This window comes from Arvicanthis niloticus, chromosome 2 (genome assembly GCF_011762505.2).
Source record: "Arvicanthis niloticus isolate mArvNil1 chromosome 2, mArvNil1.pat.X, whole genome shotgun sequence".
Classification (NCBI taxonomy): Eukaryota; Metazoa; Chordata; class Mammalia; order Rodentia; family Muridae; genus Arvicanthis; species Arvicanthis niloticus.
The window spans coordinates 11,706,890-11,726,797 of NC_047659.1; the positions used below are offsets into that span (position 1 = coordinate 11,706,890).

At 45.4% G+C, this 19,908-nt stretch overlaps 1 protein-coding gene across 13 annotated transcripts in view; it reads left to right on the plus strand.

Annotated features, from left to right (window-relative positions):
• Mapkap1 (MAPK associated protein 1) overlaps window positions 1-19,908 on the plus strand; it is a 206,516-nt gene that overhangs the window by 120,009 nt on the left and 66,599 nt on the right. Inside the window, exon 8 of one of the 13 annotated variants that reach the window (XM_034494904.2) lies at window positions 10,882-11,190. The exons of 11 other annotated variants lie outside the window; for them this stretch is intronic. In XM_034494904.2, coding sequence (XP_034350795.1) covers window positions 10,882-10,910 — 29 coding nt within the window. In that variant the 3' untranslated portion in view covers window positions 10,911-11,190. Of the gene's footprint in view, window positions 1-10,881; window positions 11,191-19,908 lie in introns of those variants that run through there. One more of the 13 variants, XM_076928559.1, reaches the window with a different exon arrangement.

Below are 19,908 nucleotides of genomic sequence, written 5' to 3' on the forward strand. Positions count from 1 at the left end.
CAGTTGTGAGCACTGTTGCTCACAATTGCTCTGTGCCAAACCTGTGGAGACTCATGTGAGCACAAGTGTCTTCTGCATCAGGTTGAGTCCTACTTCACATAGAATTATAAGTCAGAGACTCAGTGCCCTTTCTTGTGTGAAAACAAAGCTTGTAAGCCAGGGACCAATGTGCAGTCTCCCTATGCTATAGCAGATATTCCTAAGAAGAGGACACAGGACCATTTAATGGTGGTTGTTTGTTTTTACAAAAGGTAGCAATTTCTGCAGACAACTCCTTCTTATGAAAAAATAAGTAATCAAGTGATGCCACTCATGCATGGGAGCTGAGTAAGAAATAAAGATTCAGCACTCAGTGTCTTGTGATGCAGTGGGAAATGCTGGACTAAATTAGGATTGCTAGGTGTTTAAATGTGAAACTCAGAAGTGCCCCAGGCAAGAATCTCAGAATTAAATATTCCTCCAGACACCACCCCTGCCTCTTTATCTTGTTGTCTCATCTCACCTGAGCTTCCCTCTGTCTGCAGTGCTCCGAGGCTCCTGATGGATCTTCTCCAGTACAGAGCAGAGCACGTTAAGGATGGCATTGCAGTCAACTATTTTATCCAGAAAGCCTGGAAATTTAGAGAATTTATGTCAAGCAAAAATCTTTTGGAACCACTTTAGAGACCCAATTATTTTAGAAGGGTGTTATGGCTCTCACAACTGCCGCATCAGAGCGACGTGAAATCTATCATTTGCCAAAACTGCGTTTGACCAGCACTTACTCTTCCTACTAGTCGCTAATCTTTCAGAAGTTCCTTTCCCATTACAAAATCTATTCATTCACTTCATCCAGGGCAGTCACTGCACAGATTAGATTAATGAAAAGGCAGAAGGAAAGGAAGAGAGAAGATGCACTGGCTGGGTGGTAGAACCGAGGTACACACAGCTCCAAGACAAGGGCACTCCATGGGCTCACTGGGGAGTTAGCTTTAGCTCTCAGGAAATATCACTGCCCTAAATGTCCATATTGATGGCCAGTGCTGCTTGATTGTAGGGTTGCCTAGAAGATCACAGTATCTACTTAGAATGAGAGAACTGTGGTGTTTGTGAGATGCCCTTACCCGCTCAGCCTTACACCCCTCAACGTTAACAAGTGGCTGAGTAGACTCATCCATACACATATGTACTGAAGTGAGGTGTCGCTCTGACATGCCACTTGGTTTACAGAAGTCATCAAATGCTATAGCAGTGCCAGTTCCACACTGGAAAATCACAGGAAAGGAGACATTAAAATGTGGTAAGTCTTCTAGCAGACACATCACAGATAAGGAACTACACTGCTGAAAACTACTGGAGGAACAGGCCCAGAGGAGATGCTCTGTAGTGATTCTTTGACATCTTCTTGAGGATTGACTAGGACTTTGCTGTGAGGCAAGATGAGATCATCTCAAGCAGAAGAGACGCACTGAGAGCGTAGACACCTCACATCATGAGAGCAGGAACCTAGTCAGGCCCTGGTGATAAATGCAGACTGGAGGGTCACTTACTAGGTCACTTATAAGGGCTGATGATGTAGCGGGTGAGTGTAGGCACTAGAGATTTCCTGACTCTTAAGAAGCTTGTCGGGCATAGGTGGCAGAGGAGATCTTTGGTCCTCTGAAGGCTGGATGCCCCAGTGTGGGGGAATTCGAGGGTGGGGAGGTGGGAGTGGGTAGGTGGGTGGGGCACATCCTCATAGAAGCAGGAGGAGGCAGGATGGGATGGGGGTTCCTGGGTGGGGGGGAAATGGAGAAAGGGAATGACATCTGAAATGTAAATAAAATATCCAATTTAAAAAAAAAGAAGCTTCTTGATTAGCTGAGAAGGCAGGCCAATAAGCAGGTAGCTATAATACCATGAACATGATAAGCAAAAGGTAAGTACAGCCCCAGGGGAGACTTGGTTCAGTCTTAGGGCATCAGAGAAGATTATCAGAATATGCTTTTGGCAGAGGTTGTCGAGGAGGGACAAGATTGGGCAATCAGCCTAGTGTTCTTCTCCTGTAGGAGGAGCTTAGTGAAAGTGTGAGGGTAGCATGCTCACTTGGGGCTAGGGCATGCTTGTGAAGCATGTTAAATTTGACCTTTATTTTGATGGCAAGAGGGCAGTCTAATGAGGATTCCTCTTCAAACAGTCACTGAGTGTGTTGTGCCAGGTAGATGACAGACTGCAGAACCTGAGGGAAGACATGACTGCAGTCTCCAGAGGAAGTAGGACAGCAGGCTGCTATACTTGCATCTTGGCTCCTCCTCCCAGCCCCATGCTACCAGAAAGAAGATTCAGACTCAGATTTATTTACAAATGCCTTGGCCAGATAGCTAGGCTCTTCTCTGACCAGATCATAACTAAGGATAGCCCTTGTATTTTAATCTACATTTGCTTGCCACGTGGTTGGTTACCTGTGCTCCGAAACCGTGCATCCATCTCCTCACATCTTTTCCAGCTCCTCTCTCCTCCCACTGTCCCATCTCTATTTCCCGCCTAAGCCATAGGCTATAGGCTTTAATTGACAAGTGAGGCATTTATACAATATACAAGATGACCTCTCTATGGCAGATGATGGAGCCCTGGATGCAGATGTAAAGCATTGTGTTCAGGGAGGAAAAGGAGGACACCAGTCAGAATATCATTTCCTTTCTGGAGCTGAAGTTGATTTGGGAACATTGGAGTAGGATGAAGCTGCAGCCTGGGCTCCTGGAGCCAGTCTCAGAAGACGGAGGCATAAGCTGGCCTTGTCAACTAAATACTGTGGGAAAGATTCTGGAGGTGTGTCTGGCAAAAGTATGTAGTTTACTCAGATAATTTCCTTTTGGGTTTTTACTCATTTCACGTACAGATAGGCACATGGACCAAGTTTGTGAACACATATGGTCCCTGGTATTTGTTTGTTTGCTTGTTTGTTTTACTGTGAAAAATCTTTAGCATCTACTTATTTTGTAGGTGTCTGTGTGACATGTATACATGCTATAGTGCACATGTGGAGGGCAGAGAACAACTTGTTCGGAATCAGATCTCCTCTTCACCTTCAGGTTGCCAGATTTGACAGGAAGCACTTTTACCCGCTAAGCCATCTTGTTAACCCTCATTCTACTAATTATTTGTGTATTGGGTTCTTTAAGAGAGGACCTCATTATGTAGCTCTAGCTAGTTTGGAACTTACTATGTAGACCAGGCTGGCTAGGGACTCATAAGAGATCCACCTGCCGCTGCCTGCTGGCATTAAACGCATGTGATAGAATGCTTTTAATTCCTCACTTAGAGCCATCGGGCCAGCTCATGATAAGTGAGAGGTGCATATGTGATATCAAATGTGTTTATGATATAATGTCTGTGTTACCATTCTAGTTAAATGTGTTTAACCTAACATTTAAGTTATTTGGATTATTTCTGACTTTTTAGTATACAAAACATGAAGCAAACAGTCCTGTATGACTATTGCATATTTGTGCCAAATAAGGGATTGCTTGTCAGTGATTTGCTTATTGAAAATATTGAAGGCAGAGGGGGTGGCTCAGTGGGTAAAATGCCTGCCACACACTCATGAGGACCTAAGTTCCGATCTCCAGCACCCACATGAAAGTTAGGTATAGTTATTTACTGTTTATCTCCAGTACTAGACAGAAAGATCCCTGGAGCTCACCTAGCCTAAGCTTCAATGCAAAGCCATCTCAAAGATGAGAGCCATAAGGCAGGTACCTGATACTGACCACTGGCTTCCATATCTCCTGCATGCACACATTCAAACACGTTCAAACTCTCTCACACACACCCACACACAAACACACAAAGAGAGACCGATGATCTCTTGAGCAGCTCTTACACAGCCCTCCCACTCCTGAAGTATGCAGATTAGGTACCTGCTCCCACAGCTTACCAACATTGTCTTCTACCAGTCTTTCAGCTTTTCCACACGGACAGATAGCTGTTAGTGTCTCATTTTACTTTGTGTATCTCAGTCTTCAGTGTACTTAAGTATCTTCAAATGGGCTTGTTAGCCATTTGTCTTCCTAAAAGATGCTACCATTTAAGATGGACAGTGAGGTCTTTTAAGGGGGGAAGGCATTGCGAGAGGTCTGACTGGATTAAAGTGTAAAATGTATCCTATAGTGCAAAGCGGGGTTTTCCCCGCCGGCCTTCTCTCTCTCTGCCCAGGCAGGTGAAAAGGAGCATGTGCTCACACAGCTGTGGAGAGAGAGAGGGGCACATCTAGGCCAGGCAGCTTTACTTGTTTGCCTGCTGCTTGTTTGATCCACTCACAAAGCTTCAGTGCTCAGAGGATCTGTGATGATTTACCAGAATTCAGTTCAGTCCCTTTGAGACCTTGTACTACTTCCTTCCTTCCTCATCAAAGCTATCATAAAACAGATTTTCAATGAAATGCTTATTTAATACTTCCTTTCCGTCTGGTATATGTACTAGCACTTGGAAAGTGCATCTTACACTGGGACTCAGAAATGTAGACAGAATTGTCACCCCTGAGCAGGCTTCTTTTGGGAAGGCATGTCTGAGGACATGGCTGGCAGCGTTATAAACAGCACTGGTACCAAGGGCAACTGTAGGGGGCTAATGGGGACCCTGCATCATTCCTTGCCATGTGCCTGGTGAGAAAACTCCTACAAGTTTCTGGAAATGGCAGCAAGTGGGGAGAGGCTGCAACCAACAATCAGTGTCACAAAGTGGGGATGACTAATTTGCTGAGGAGGCCGTTGAGACGGATGTTTAATTAGCTGAAGTCAGAGTGGATAAATTGGGAGAGGACTGCCTATGCAGAGAGGTGCCTTTTCCCACATCTCTCATTTAACTTTTTTTTTTCTTCTTACCTCATTACTGCTTTCTTTTTCAAAGCAGCGTCTTTAAATTAGGGGGAAAGAAGTAGAGAGAAAGTCCCGAAATGACTCTGATGTCCATTGGAAACTTATAGTATTCCCAGCATTTTTATGTTTATCCTTTACAAAAGACCTTGTGACCTGGGCTGTATCCTGTTTTACTTTTATGGTTGTAAATGCCAAGAATGGGGAGTGTATGTCTCTCTCTCTGTGTGTGTGTGTGTGTGTGTGTGTGTGTGTGTGTGTGTGTGTGTGTATGTATGTGTGTGTATAAACGCACCTGCACAATTTGTGAGTATTGATAATAGATAACAGATGAAATTAGATTTTTAAGCTCTGTGTAATATTTCTCAACCACAGAATTTCCTTCCTTACTATGAAAGGCTGTTAAGCATTCTAGGCTAAGGGCAATAGATTGTGTGTTGACAATCCTTGTGAGGTCAAGGGCTGGGCTGCACAAGCACAGGTGAGCAAATAGCACTTATTGTGCCTAAAAGTAAAAAGAGAATTATAAACATTGAATTCTGTTAATCATTTAACTACAGAGTGTTCTAAATGTACTAGTATCTGTCTCTTGGTTCAGATGCATTTGAAAAGATGGGTATGCGGTAAATACTTGCTAGAGCAAATATAGTCAAGTATCAATCAGCTATGGAATGTGGCAGCAGGTACCTGAACGTTTTGTGTACATCTCAGCTTTTCAGAGCTACCAAAGTTAATAATCAAATGGAGGGTGGGGAGCTGCAAAGGTGACTCAGTGGTCAAACCATTTACCCTATAAGCACAAGGAGCTGAGTTCAAATCCTAGCCAGACATGTAAAAGGCTAGGTGCACTGCATATGCCTCTCAGTCCAGCACTGGGAGGCAGAGACAGGCAGATCTCAAGAACTGGCTGCTTAGTTAGTCTAGACAAAACAGTGAGTTTCTGGGTTAGTGAGAGACTTTCAAGCTAGTAAGACACAGAGCAGCACAGGAAGATACCCGGTGATATGGGATAGTTTGTTTTTCTGTACATAATATGTTAAATAACATTTGAGGTCATGGTTTCTTTCTTCCATTGGCCCGTGGTTTTAACTTCCCTTGTAAAATTACAGATTGATAATAATTATTACCGCTTACATCAGCACTTTTCAAACTTATGTATTTTAGTTGGCTGTTAATTTCATTTTATATATGAGATGATGAGAGCTCACAGAGGCTACATGGTAGTAATGAATAACCTGGGACATAAACTCATGGGTCCCTATGTTGTCCTGTTCACGACTGCATGGTGTGTCCTCCTACTGGGTTTCAGGACACATAGCTCAATGGAGACATGTGTACACCCCTCTCGTAGAAAGACCAATCTGCTTCCTTCCAGAATGGTGATTCTGTAGGAAAAGCCTAGACTTTGAAACTAAATCACCTCGAGTCCTCAGCAGCACCTCTGATAAGCTGTGAAATGAGGCAAGTAGTCACAGCAGCCCTGCAGCCTCAGTCACACTCTGAAAAGAAGGTTGTCAGGTCACTGGGTGCTTATAAAATATTTAATCCATACAAAGAACTCAGTGGAAGTCATGTGTTGTCATCTCTGTCATCATCACCCTTGGGCCTCAATTTCTCTGGAGACGTTGCTTTACTTTCTTTCTACTCATGTGGCCTATAACTTTCTGTTTTCCAGTAAGTTAAGTCTGTAGAAGACTTAGTGTGCTCTAGAAGGAGCCTTTGTGGTACTCTTGAATTTGAGCCTGCTGGAAGTGCCATTTCCTCGAAACAGCTGCTTTCCTAACAAGGATGCCCATGCCGTGATAGGGGAGGGCTGATAGCTCAAGACTCCTTTGTCACACAGCTTATGTCATCAGCTTCCTGTGCCAGAGAGTCTGGAGGTAAAGCCAGCAGAAGGGTGCTGCCAAGGAACTTACTTACAAGTGGCATTTGCGTGCTTCTGTGGTAGAGGGTTAGCTCTTCCCAGGGTGACTGCTGCTTTTCAGGAACAGCTGCATGAAGAGGGTGTCATGAGAATGACTGTAGGATTATTACAAACAGAGAGGCTCAAGGTGCTGTGTGTGTCTCTGGGAGGAGTATGGGTCTTCCCCCACCCAGCACAAGCAGAAGACCCTTTCTGCAGGCATGCCAGAAAAGGGATCCTGTTGCCAGCTGGAAAAATTCTTCCTCTGCCAAGATTGAGTTTAGCTACTTTGCATAAAAGCGCTCCTTGACAAGAGTTAGCCCACCCCTGCAGACCTCTCCAAGACCAGCCAAGCATCCTCCACCCTGACCCACTGCCTGCAGAGGTCTGACACAAGAGCCATTTTCCTCCATAAGCAGTTTAGAAGGCAGTTTTCAGCAGCTGCAATATGGCAGCAGAGTTCTTCCTTTTCGGTCAGTTGCAGATAGAAGAGCTTTCTACCGTGTACCTGTAATTGTTGTGGGCACATTGGGAAAAAGAAGCTGGGATCCCAACACTTGAGAGGTAGGAGCAAGAGGATGAGGACTTCAAGGCCAACCTGGGCTCCATGAGTCTCAGAAACCCAAGCAAGAGCTAGTCAGTGAGGCTTTCTTTTTCTGTCTTATTGTGATAACTTCTAGAGACAAAGATAGTTTAAATTCAGGCCAGCAGCATCAGGCTTGTACAGGGAGACGGCTATTATCCACCCCCACCTCTATGACTCCCTAAGTCACAGGATGAAGTGTGTGAGTGCCGCTGTGTCATCAAACTGGATTTCCACAGAAGCCAGTGAGGTACAAGTAAAGCTCTAGTGCTACAGGAGACTCGTGGCCATAGGGCTCTTCTGTATTCCTAGAGACTGTCACCACTAAGTAAAAGAAATACTAGACCATAGCAAAACGTGAGTGTTCTGCGTTTCCCCCTTACTATATTTAATAGTGGAACAATGTGAATTAAGACGAAGTACAATTTAAGTAAAACAAACAAGCAGACTGAAGGGTCATGCAGATTTTTCAAGCATCAGGTGTCAAAGCATCCTTAGTCCTCAGTAAGTATTCTGGCAGCCTCTGCTGCGCTGGGCAGTGCATGAAGAAGATGGTCTAGTGGGAAGAAGAGAGTAAAGCAACAAGATGTAAGGACAATAGTTCTTTTTTGTAGCTTCACGAGTCCTTCTGTGTTTCAACTGAAGGAACGTCCTGTTTCCAGGATCAGACATGTTCCCACTTTCTCCTTGTTTCCATGAGCCTCCAGTCCTGTCCACCAGCACTGGGCCAAGCAGCAGGAGCCAGACAGACTCCCAGAGACTGAGTGACTCTACCTGGCTCGGCAGTGGCTGGGAAGGTAGGCAGGACTCGCCTAAGCCTTGCAGCATCTTGGCTTTGCAGCAGACCTGGGACTGACACCAGCAACATGGTAACCTTTCCAGTTGTTGATGACTGCCTTTCTAAAGACAAGTATGATCGGCTCCTCTTCCTTTGGAAGAGGGATGTTGAACTTAGGTAAATTAATTATATAAAATGAAAGCTTCTTGTGGACAATAATGATTTCCTTTTGGTTTGCCAGAACTTTGGTTGGCCCAGAGGTGGTGGCTGATGTATTTTGTAAAATCAACTAAACAGCTGTCTCATGACCTGCAGCCTCTTCACTGGCTGCTGGCCCAGGCCACCATCTTTTTTTTTTTTTTTTTTTTTTTTTTTTTTTTTTTTGGTTTTTCGAGACAGGGTTTCTCTGTATAGCCTTGGCTGTCCTGGAACTCACTCTGTAGACCAGGATGGCCTTGAACTCAGAAATCTGCCTGCCTCTGCCTCCCAAGTGCTGGGATTAAAGGCATGTGCCACCACCACCCGGCCTTTTTTTTTTTTTTTTTTTTTTTTTTTTTTAGATTTTTTTTATCTTATTATGTATATGAGTTCACAGTCTCTGTCCTCAGATAAACCAGAAGAGAACATCTGATCCCATTACAGATGGTTGTGAGCCACCATGTAGTTGCTGGGAATTGAACTCAGGACCTCTGAAAGAGCAGTCAGTGCTCTTAACTGCTGAGCCATCTCTCCAGCCCATCAGACCACCATCTTGGTTAGGAATAATTTATTGCATTTTCACTATGAGAGACTAAGCTTTTTCAGAGTTGAACCATTAAATACACACTTAAATATCTTTGAATCAAAAGGCCATACACATTATGCAGCATTGCCACACAGCTCCCATGACCAAAAAAAAATGTGTATGTATTATGTATATATGTGTATGTGCATATATGTGTGTATAAATGTACATATATATACATGTACATATATACATCTCTCAGGCATCATCAGGACCCAGAGGAGCATGCCACAGCCAGGCAGTTGTCGCAGTAGATTGTCGCAGTAGAAGGAATCGCTGTACATATCATGTACAGAAGACATACACAACAGACTCACATTCTAAAGGTGTGAGAGGGGTCAGGGGTGCACAGCCTGTGTACTTCTCTTCTTCTATAGTGGGCACGGATAGATACTGTCTGATCTAGATGATCACATTTTAAAATCACCTAATAAACATACTAATAAAAAATCTGAAAGTGTATACCAGAAGAAATACCCTAAAAACTTAAATTAACTTCCTGTGAGGTGGGGCTTGGGACGGTGGGAGTCCCTGGGCTTTATCCTAGGGCTTGAGTTTTGTTTATTTCCAAATTGTATGTGACCTTTGATGAAAGTAAAAATAAAGCTTCCTTTCAAATTCTTCACTTTAGAAAGATTTCTCCTTTTTCTCCTTGTTTGGACTTTCTCTATTTGGAAACTTCGTTTTCACTAAAAGCTACCATCCATTTTATCGGTTGGATGTCAGGTTTCTCTGAGAACATCATTAAATAGTTGCTTCCTGTCATAAACATTTCCAGACTCCATGAGAGCAAATGCTATGTGAGCATGGCTGTCGAGCGGTGACTTGGCCAACATTGCATCTCTGTGACCTGGATTTTCCGTGGGTCAAAGCACAAGCTATCAGCCTAATATGTGTTCCCATTCTAAGAATGACTAATACTTCTAAGAGAGATGGAAACAGCTGCTTTCCATAGCATTAGAGTCCCGAACAGCTGTCACATGTGCATTGTGACGTCTTTTTTCCTTTAAAACTAGGACAGAAATCGGTTTACTGAATCCACTGATCTGGCTCATCACGCCATGTAACTTTTGTGGAGAGAAGTCATAGAAGTCCTGTTGAGATAAAGTGTAGCTATCCCATGATGCTTGAACATACTTTGAATGAAAACCCTGTGGTGAGAATCTCTGTACCAAGAGCTGCACTGCTGCCTCTGCCAAGGAGCCTGGGCCCCAGCAGGCAGCCATTGCTGAAGACATTGTGGAGTACCCCCTGTCTCCTGAGATCCTGCAGTGCTGCCTCTCTGCAGCTTTGATATGTGTCAAGAATCACCACTGAGGCAGGAGAGGTTCTCCTTTGGCATAAAGCCCACTGCATATGCTGCCCACTGGGTGGCCTTGGTCAGGCCTTTCTACTCTGAGCACTTTGTCCTCATCAGTAAAATATGGTCCAGGCTACACAGTAGGCTGCTGCTTTGTCTGTTGACTGTGGAGTAAGGCCTGCCTTTTGGAAGGGCTGCCTGGTTCCACTCTCATCCTTCCTTCTACTAGCTCCTTGGTGTCCTAGCCTGCATGCCTGTATTTCTGTCATGTGTGTCTTCTCTGTGGCATTGCACTGAGACTACAAGGTCCACACTGTGTCCCCTTCCCCCCACCTTGCCATGTGTCTGCCCTCGGTTTCAAGTGAGTCCCCATCCCATTCACGTTCTGTGCTATAGCATTGGTTTTGGGTCCTATTTTGGTTTTGTCTGTGTGTTTGATGGCTGTAACTACTTTGAGACCTGGGAGACTATAGCTGCCAAGGAGTCTCAGCTTGACTTAAATCCCTAGGAGATACAGCAGAAAACATGGGCCTCTGTGTGCCCAGCTGCTCATTTGAGCTCGTCCAGAGCTGTGAGACCCTTGTCATAGCAGCAGTGAGAGCGCAGGGTGCGTGTTGACCAGACCTACATTCTTTTGGAGCACCCTGATAAGCAGAAGGGTTAAAAGCAGGAGAAACTTTTGTCATAAATTTTCTTTTCAGCAGGACTTCCCAGGGAACATCTGACATGAACTGAGAAGAGATGCTGGTTGGCCTGGGAGTCAGCTGAAGGAGACAGGAACTGCAGTGGAAGCTGCTGGATTTACTGTTATTAGCAAGGCAAATGGAAAGCCAGCAGGGCAGCCAGCTCCTAGATAATAGATGAAACCAGAGAGAAAGCTCCCAGAAAGGAATCGGGATGACAGCCTCGACCCCTCAGCTGCCATTTTTCTTTCCCTCTGTCACACAGGAAAAGCATGCTTAAACTTTTAGTTATGTCACAATTAGCTTAAAATAAAACAGGATCTGTAATTTCTTTTTTTACCTGTCTGGTATCTTGAGAGCTGGGCACAGCAGAGTATGCTGAGCTCCTCTTCGGTGATCACTGTATGCCAGGTTGAGTCCTGAGCCTGTGTCTGCGCCTCCCTTAACTATTGCAGCAACCACTTGAATCAGTGGGGTTCCACCCCCAGTTTAGAGACAGGGAGCTGGGATTTAAAGGTTGCCCACTTTAGTGGGAAGTACTGTAGCCAGAGCCCATGTGGCTGTTGGGAAGAACTGCACAGGGTTTCATCTACTCAAGAACTACTTAGGGTGTGGATTTCCTGGCTTAAAGCATGGCTCCACTTGGTACATGTTTGTTGGAAGAAAGATGGGACAGACAGAAAGGAGCCCTGCTGTCAGGTGGGGCTGATGTTTTAAAAAGTCTGTAGGGGAGGGTGGTATATTCCGGCACAAAAACCAAGAAAGCAGGTAATGTTTAGCGTCCAGGGATAACTGCACAGAGAGTCACGTGCTAATACAGAGCTGAGCCACAGAAGCAAGCAGTAAGCAAAAGTCTCATCATCAGAATCACCTCCTAAAAATGCCTTGAAAAATGATTCTTGGAGACCTACAGAGTGTAATAAGTTTTCTCATGAAGTGTCATACAGTTAACTTTTTATTCTCTCATATTAGAACAGATGAAAGCTAGGAATGAGTAATTGCAACTAGTGAAATCAAACTTAGCCAGAAAGATGCTCAGAGTATAAAATGAGCTGGAAAACTGAGACACCACCATCTGCCCAGTTAGCTCAGTCAGTCATTCATCACACATTGACCAACTTGCATCATTTCAAAGATGAATAAGCCAGTCATTTGTGGAGCTGTTGAGAATCATGGCAAGTGGAGTTCCACACATTATTTACATTGTTTTCCTGGTCAGGTCATTCCCTCTCTTGTCCTCCATTCTTAGCTAGCAAGTACAGTTGGGTTCACATAAATGTAGAATTTATGCACAGGAGATCCATGCATACAGAAGTTAGGGCAGGATTTCAGAGAAGTACACTGAGAGCATGCTGAGAACTGAGCAGGGCACCTGGCCCCTGAGGCAAGGGCCATTACCTTAGTGACATGCGAAGGCCAAGTCAGGTTGTTAAAAATGAAGCTTGCTTTTGGCCCCCTGGGATTGTAGAAATCTTGCTTGGAGCAGCACCCATGGGGACAGGGAATGTGCTACAACCTGCCTGTTGTAGGAAGGCTGGAGGATCATCTGGGACCTATGAGAATCTGCTCCTTACAGGTACACATTCCGTGATAAACCCAAGGGAAGCTCATTGATCCGCTTGCACAGGTGCTGAGTGAAGGAGTGATACAGGGGTACAGACAAGGAACCATGAAGAGCATCGTGAACTACAAGGGGACCAGCATGGTGATTCCTAGAGCACAGAACAGGAAATGAGGACAGAGGGAGAGCCTAGTGAGCAGCTCCAGAGGAAACCTTCAGAGTTTGCCTCTAGAGAGCACCTCTGACAGGTGGGTGAAGAAAGAATGACCAGAGGCTGGAGACAGTTACAAGACCTTTATGTGCTGATGGTCTGCATACAAGGGAGCTTGGCAAGTGGGTGGAATCAGCAGAGCTTAGGCACTAAGAACAGCAAGGGAGGAAGACTGAGTGCCCTGTGCACCCTGAAGTCTCTAGAAACTAAATGGAGTCTTTCCTTCTTATCTGCAGTGACTTGTTTGGGTCATGGCAACAGTGCTGAGAACATCTGAGTAAATTCACTGGTAGGAGCACTAGCAGGCCTGTGGCCAACAGCCGTTGCCAGTGCTGTTTGCTGAACACTGGTTCTGATACCTGCCACTACCGTCCTTTCCAGAGCAGAGACTGAGAGGATGTGCTATGCCTTAAGCAGTCTCTGGCCTCAGTGGGTTTAAAGGTAGCCTTCAGATTCCCCGGAATCAGAGCACAGTCTAGTGACTAGAAACAGTTGGCTCTGTGCACCTCCTCACTGACGCTGGCTGGAATCCCGGCTCTAGGCTGCAGAGGCATGCTCTCCTTTTTGTTTGTTCCTTTTCTTTTTGTCCTTAGGTGCTTGTGACTTAACTCACTAATTTCACTGCCTGTCAGTGCTGTGTTAAGGAAAATGGGTTTGAGTACTGGACTAGATGTCAGAAACCTTTGCTATCACGGGAAATTCTGTCACTCTGGATTTACTATCTGTTCCCCACAGCTGAATTCCTCAGCAGTGTGATTTAGCACCCTGGCTCCCCATCAACCAGTTTTGGCATTTATTTGAATGCATTACCCCACTGGTTTCCATAAACTATTTTACAATTGTTTAAAATAAATGACTGTTTATTTCCACAGAAACCATCTGTATTTCTTTACAGAGCAACAGATAACTGTATGTAAAATTTGGTAATGTCACAGCAACTCAAGTTAAGAGAAACATACCGAGTTGAAAAATTAGATGCTTTGGGAAAGTGTTAAAGATTTCCATCCTCTAACAAGTGATTTCTGAATCCTAAAGAGGAAAAGAATATTTCTTTTATTCCAAGTAATCTCAGACCTCCTGACTCTGAAGAGAACTTTTACCTACCATTTACCTACCTGAGACAAGATGTATGTGGTGAGTTCTCCTCACCCTTCTAGCCAATTCTCTGCCTGTTTTAATGGCAGGAGCCCTCTGTCCAGTGGCTTCTAGCCTCTAAGTTTTGAGGTTTCTAGTTGTCCAACCTCAGGGTCTGACCTACACTGACTCCTTGCATCCCCAGGAGGCAGAATTAGGGCACTGGCAGGAGCCTCCCTGGGAGGAATTAGACAGAGACAGAGCCCCCACTCTGGAGGAAGAGGTGGTTGAGAGGGCTAACTAGGCTGGAAGCACCAAGCAGGCAGCACATCCTAAACACACCTGTGTACTGAGACTGCCCTAGGAATGCAGGCTGCTGACATATGCTTCTCACCCCAGCTAGCATCCATCTAGAACAAGAAATACTTTATTTGGGCTTCCCAAGAGGGTACAGAGGCCATTTAGGCAAAGTTTTACTCTTACAGAAGGAGAATGTATAGAGAGATGAAGAGGTGAGAGACTAGTGGTATGGGGCAGTGGGCTGTGAGTGGCAGCTGGGTACCTGGTCAAGCTGGCTTCGAACCCTGGAGACCCTCAGGGATGGTAGGAGTTTGGCCTTGCCCCTGGGCCCTGGTTGTTTTCACATAGCCACAGCCCTCTACAGCCCCTCCCAAAGAGAGGTTTGTGGCCATTGGTCATGTAGCACAGGTAGAGGGTGTGACTACACGCCACAGAGCCTAGAGACATCTCCATATTCATAAGATACCTAAAGGCCAGAGGTCATAGCCAATTAAGCATTTCTCCCCAGACCCTCCTCCTCGCGTTTAACCTCAAGCCCGCCCTGAGAACATGGGGTATAGCTTCATCTATTTTCCGCCATGTCAATAAACATTTTAAGACCTTAGACTACTACCTTTCTTCTTTGAAGCCCACCATGGGGAACCATGGAGAAGGTTCTCAACTAACTTTCTACATTCCAGCCACAGAGGCCACCAATTCAAGGGAGTTAGCCCAGCCAGCCATGACCCAGCCAAGCGACTCCCTGTGACCAAGCGTCTCCTTCTCACTGGGTGCTCATCTTCTCCCCCTCTCTCCTTCGGCTGTGGGTAGATCCAGCCCATACGCCACCCCCCACCCCCAGCCTTTCCACGGCCTCTAGGCTGGCACCTGAGTGCCCAAGGGCCAGAGACCAGTGGGTTCCCGGCCACCCCTTGGCCCGGGGATCCCCAACTCAAGAACTCCGGCCCCCATGGGGTCTCAAACTGTATTCCCTCACCCCTGGATTGGAGCCCTGCAGCTTCTCACAGCCCAATGTCCGCCCAGCATGGCCCCAGCCACTTGGCAGGGCAGACACGGGACTCATAATTCAGCCCAACTGGACCCACGCACACACCACAGCCCAATATAGCGGGACCACTAGGTAGAGGTCCAAGGGTCTGGAGTCTCTCTCTCTTGATTACCACATCTGTATAAGAGAAGAAGATGAGGAAGCTGTGACAGGCCTCCAGAGGTTCCGACTGCTGCTGGGGAACTAAAGATAAGAGTAGCAAACCAGGCATTTGGATGTAATGTGAACTGGGCATCAGACACGCTTCTGTGGAGGCTTTCTGTGTATTCTTGAAACAGCCCAGAAAGATAGGGGCTGTTGTTCCTCCTTGATGACAGGAAACTAAGGAATAGAAAAGTTAGATAACTTACCTAGGGTTACACAGCTGGTAAGTGATAAAGTTATAAATCCTGGCTCAAACAAGGTGGTGTTTACATCCTCACCATGCTGTCTCAGATGCCGTGGTGTCAGCAACTTGAGGGCCACTTCGAGACAACATACCATGCATGATCCTCCTGCCTCAGCCTCCCAGATGTGAGATTATAGACATGCACATCTGGGTTTCTGTTTTTTTTTTTTTTTTTAATTTGGTCATTTATTACAGGACTCTTCCCATGTCTTACTACCCTAGCTTCTTTTTATAATAGCTATATGCCATCCCAGTGCACAGATTACTATAATTTACTTAATGGCTTCCCAGTGGTGACTTAAGCCATGCAGTATTAAGATGGTGATGTGGCAAATGTCTTAAGTATAGATCATGGTATTTAATGACCAGTATTTAATGCAGCCCACAGCAATGCACTTGAGTTGTAGGATCTGAAGTTCCACCCTGTTGAAGCCTTTCTAGTGAACAAAGGTTGTCATTCTACACTTACAAAGTCCTACAAGAGCAGAGGTTTTAAAGCCCCACCCTACCTCATGGGGAGGTCACAGATACACAAAAGTGTTCCTGCACAGCCCTGTGGGTGCTTCAGGACACAGGATCCCAGAAAAGTGGCTGGGAGGAGCTCTGAGCTGGGAGAGTTAAGCAGAGGCTACTCAAAGGAGGACGCAGCCAAGGTGTGCTCTTGCTCTCTGCGAGCCCAGCCCTGTAGCTGGTGTTCAAGAAGAGATTTGTTCTGAAGAATTATGATGCCCCTGCATTTTCTCCTACACAAAGGAGGAGATCCTGGCTGCACGCCCTTTCCTTTCCTTGCCTTGGCACTCTCTGATTGATGATTGGAAATGATGGCAATACATAAACTATTTTTCTTTTTATTTTATGACCTGGTAATAGCAGTAACATATTTCCAGTAAATGTTTTCTATCGCAATAAAAAAGTTGTAACAAGACTAGAAATGGGTATAGTTAAACCCTAAAGAAATCACACTTTCAGAACTGTGGATTGAGGCAGTAACTCTGTAAATCATTTAATGTAGGAAAAGAGCTCCCTTTAAAAAAAAAAAAAAAAAAAAAAGCAGAGCCAGCAGCTGGTTCTGGTTAAGTGCCTGCTGGAATCTTGAGTTTGACCCCCTAAGACAGCTGCCCATTCTGGCTTTCCTGATACCTACTCCCACCCTACCGCTTTATCCATTTCTAAGCTGATTAATCATCTCAATGATGAATTGTTTTTTGCTTGTTTTAATCTAAAAATGCAAAACTAATGTGGGCTGTAGCCTAGGGGGTTTAGACCACAGGCCCTGCTCAGACACACCTTTCTGAGCCTGACCTCACCACAGGCTGACTGGACAATCCGTAGTTGACTTTCCCTCTCTGCTGCAAAGATGATAGCAGGGCCTCGCCTTGTAGTGTTGTCTAAGATACCAGAACCCCTCAGGTGTTGGCCATGGCCATTGTTAGGCCTGGGGATGAAGTGATAGTTGTTCTCAAAAACAACAGGTTGATAATTTTGTCAGATTTGTCCAGCAGTGTGTTAACATTTATGACACCCTAGTTTGTGGCAGGCACTGTGTTACGTATATCTTAGATTATTGCTTGCTGCTCTAAACCATCTTGCTTCCTCGGTGTCAGACGGGAGCCAGATTTGAAACCCACATTTTAATGCCAGGCTCCTTCCACCTCCACCGTCAGGAGTTAGAAGCTCACAGAGGCTGGGAAACAGCACACAGAAGTAGCTGATAAAGACCCTCAAGAGCCTGTGCTCCTAGACTCCAGGGCAGCCAAAAGAGCAGCATTTGTGGGCAAAACAGGCCACCCCTCTTCCTTGGTTAGGTTCTGTTCCTCTCCAAAGAATGAAAGACTAGAGTTTGTGTCCTGGATGTGCTCTAAAAATTAGACATTTGCCAGCCTTTGTCTTTAATTTCTGATTCTAGCTGACACTTTCATTAATGGTTGAGCACAAGCTTTCTGTCGACTAGAACACTACTGTGTAAAAGTGGTTTTGCTGTCCTATCAATAATGGTCATAATTTCCCCAATACTCTCATCAGCAGTGAATTGAGTCTTGCAGCAAAGAAATGGAAACCCCAGTGCAGTGGTTGAAAGTGATTTGTCTTGTAGACGGCGTCTTCTTTCAGTAAAATCAGGTCAGTGTGGCGCTGCTGGGCCAGATGTAAGCCTGAGACAAATGAGTTGGAGGAAATTGATCATCTGAATCCTTGTGTTGTTTTTAGCTATAGTCACTTTTTCATATCTCCCTTTCTTTATTTCCATCTTTAATAAGCTTTAACTCGTGTGCTCATCAGGCAAATTAAATGTCTTCTGAGTTTGAGGCAGGCCTTAGATGAGGAAAGAGTGCTCTGCCCACCTGCAGGATTGGCCTTCCTGTCACAGACTTGGGGTGTGGTCTTTCCAGCAGTGGTGTTTATGCATGTACCCACTCCCCTTCGCCCCCTGGACAGCCCCCAGCTGGGGTTTGTTTCTCACACAGGCTGCCCCCTTGACCAGTCGGCTCTTCATTGCTGTTGAAAGTTAATGGGGGCAAAATTGCATTCCCAAACATTTGAACCTGAAGTGGCCAGGGCAGAACTTAGTTGATCTCTGGTGATCGGTTCAATTTAGTTACGATTTTTTGCCATTAGGCTAGGGCTGAATGATGGTGATTTGGTTGAGGCCAAATGTCTGAAGAAAATTGGCTCTCTGATAAGAGCGCCGTTATCAGAGGGGGCTACCTTCTCATTTACATTTAGATGAGTATTGATTATTTATTTACTCAGAGAAGTGAGATTCGTTTCCAATCTTATCTTTCTCGTCTCTGCTTGTCAGCAGAAAGAGAGCTAGAGCCCCTGACACCAGGCCAAGATAACAGCACTTTGTAGGAAGATAAAAGTTGGAATGGGCCTTTTTCTAGTCTTGACTGAAAGGATAAGTTTTAAAAATTAGAACTGATGGGTCGTGCTTTCAAAACCTTTCCTGAAGGTTCTGCAGTTTAACTAGGCAGGAGAATTGGATGATTGGAACAGCTCTGGCCTTTCTTCTTTTGTAATAGGAATTGTGTTTAATTTGATTATATTGGGCTGTTTCACCAAGAGCAAATTGTGTATTGGCTCAGAAGAGGCAAAAGTGTGACCTCATTGCCATGTCAGCTTGTTCTTATTTTATCATCTAAAGTCCACATTTTCTAGTCTGAGCGTCGGAGTGGCATAAGCTACAGTGGTCATCACTTGAATGTAGTTAAGTGAAGGATGAGAGCTGCCCCCCCAGAGGAAGAGCTTTGGGGTGGCTGGTGCTGTGTCTGTACTCCAATGTAGATTATTCTATCGGCTTGTCAGCGACAGCTTTAGCTGTGGGATTGAGCTGAGCAGATAGGTTTGCATGGTGGTCTTCCTCCACCGGCCTCTTCCAGCCCATGTCTAGTGTCACCAGGGGAATCTCCCCAAATAGATGGCTGTGTCCCCCCCACACTGTCCTAGTAGTGTCTGTTGCTATGAAGAAAACTCCAGATTTTGACCAGTGGTCTACGACAGCTCTGCATGTGTCCCCAAGCTGTCATGGCTTCTTTCAAGTTGGATTTCCTAGAGTCTACGCAGGTTCTTCAGGACTCCAGAGGAGTCTGCTTCGTCAACCTTACCCCAGGCTTCTTAGTCCTCCCAGGAGGCCCAGATCAGATGTTCTCCCTACAGGGAAGAGCAATGACCTGAGTTGACCTCACTTCTGATCCCACACCACCTTGTCTTTGGTAAGAGCAGCCCTTATTATGGAATTGAGCTGCTGCAGTTCTCAGCCTCCCCAGGCTCCCTGCAGGCTGGGCTGGGCTGTTGGTTACACATCTTGCCCCCGAGTATGGCACATCGTTGATGCTCAGAGGATGTTAGATGGCCATGGATGGTCTCCACACATGGCCTTTGATTTCTGTGCTGTCATGGCTTGTTGTATGAGTTCTGACATTGACTCGTTTTCAAACCCAGAGGCCAGGAAACTAGGAATCCCAGCTACTGAGCAAGTCTCTAATCGTAAATGCTGTCTATAGTGTCAAAGCAAGGTTTTTAAAAAGAATTCTATGGCCTCTCCTTCCCGCAAATGTGGTCTGCCATGAGAGACAGCTACATTGGAACCAGCATTCTTAGTCTCCATGTGTCCACCTGTGATGTGTTCGTCTGTTGTGCCCCGTGCCTAGGGATCTGCTGCTCCCTTGACCACAGTTTTTGTTCAGCATTGCTAATAATAGCTCTATCGCCTGAGTACTTTGCCTAGGGAGTCTTTGTCTCACTTCATCCTCACAGCAGACTTCTGAGCAAAGTTCTGTTGGACCCATTTTACAGATAATTAAGTAGTGTACCAGAATGCACAGCTGACAGTACTTCTTGTTCTGAAGTACAAATACTAGCCTTCTAGTCCTCCCTCAAGGCCCAGCCTTGCCTCTTAGCTAATTCTTAGCTTTTTTTTGACTACAAGAAACTCTTTAAGGTGGTGACTGGGAAATAGTTGACAT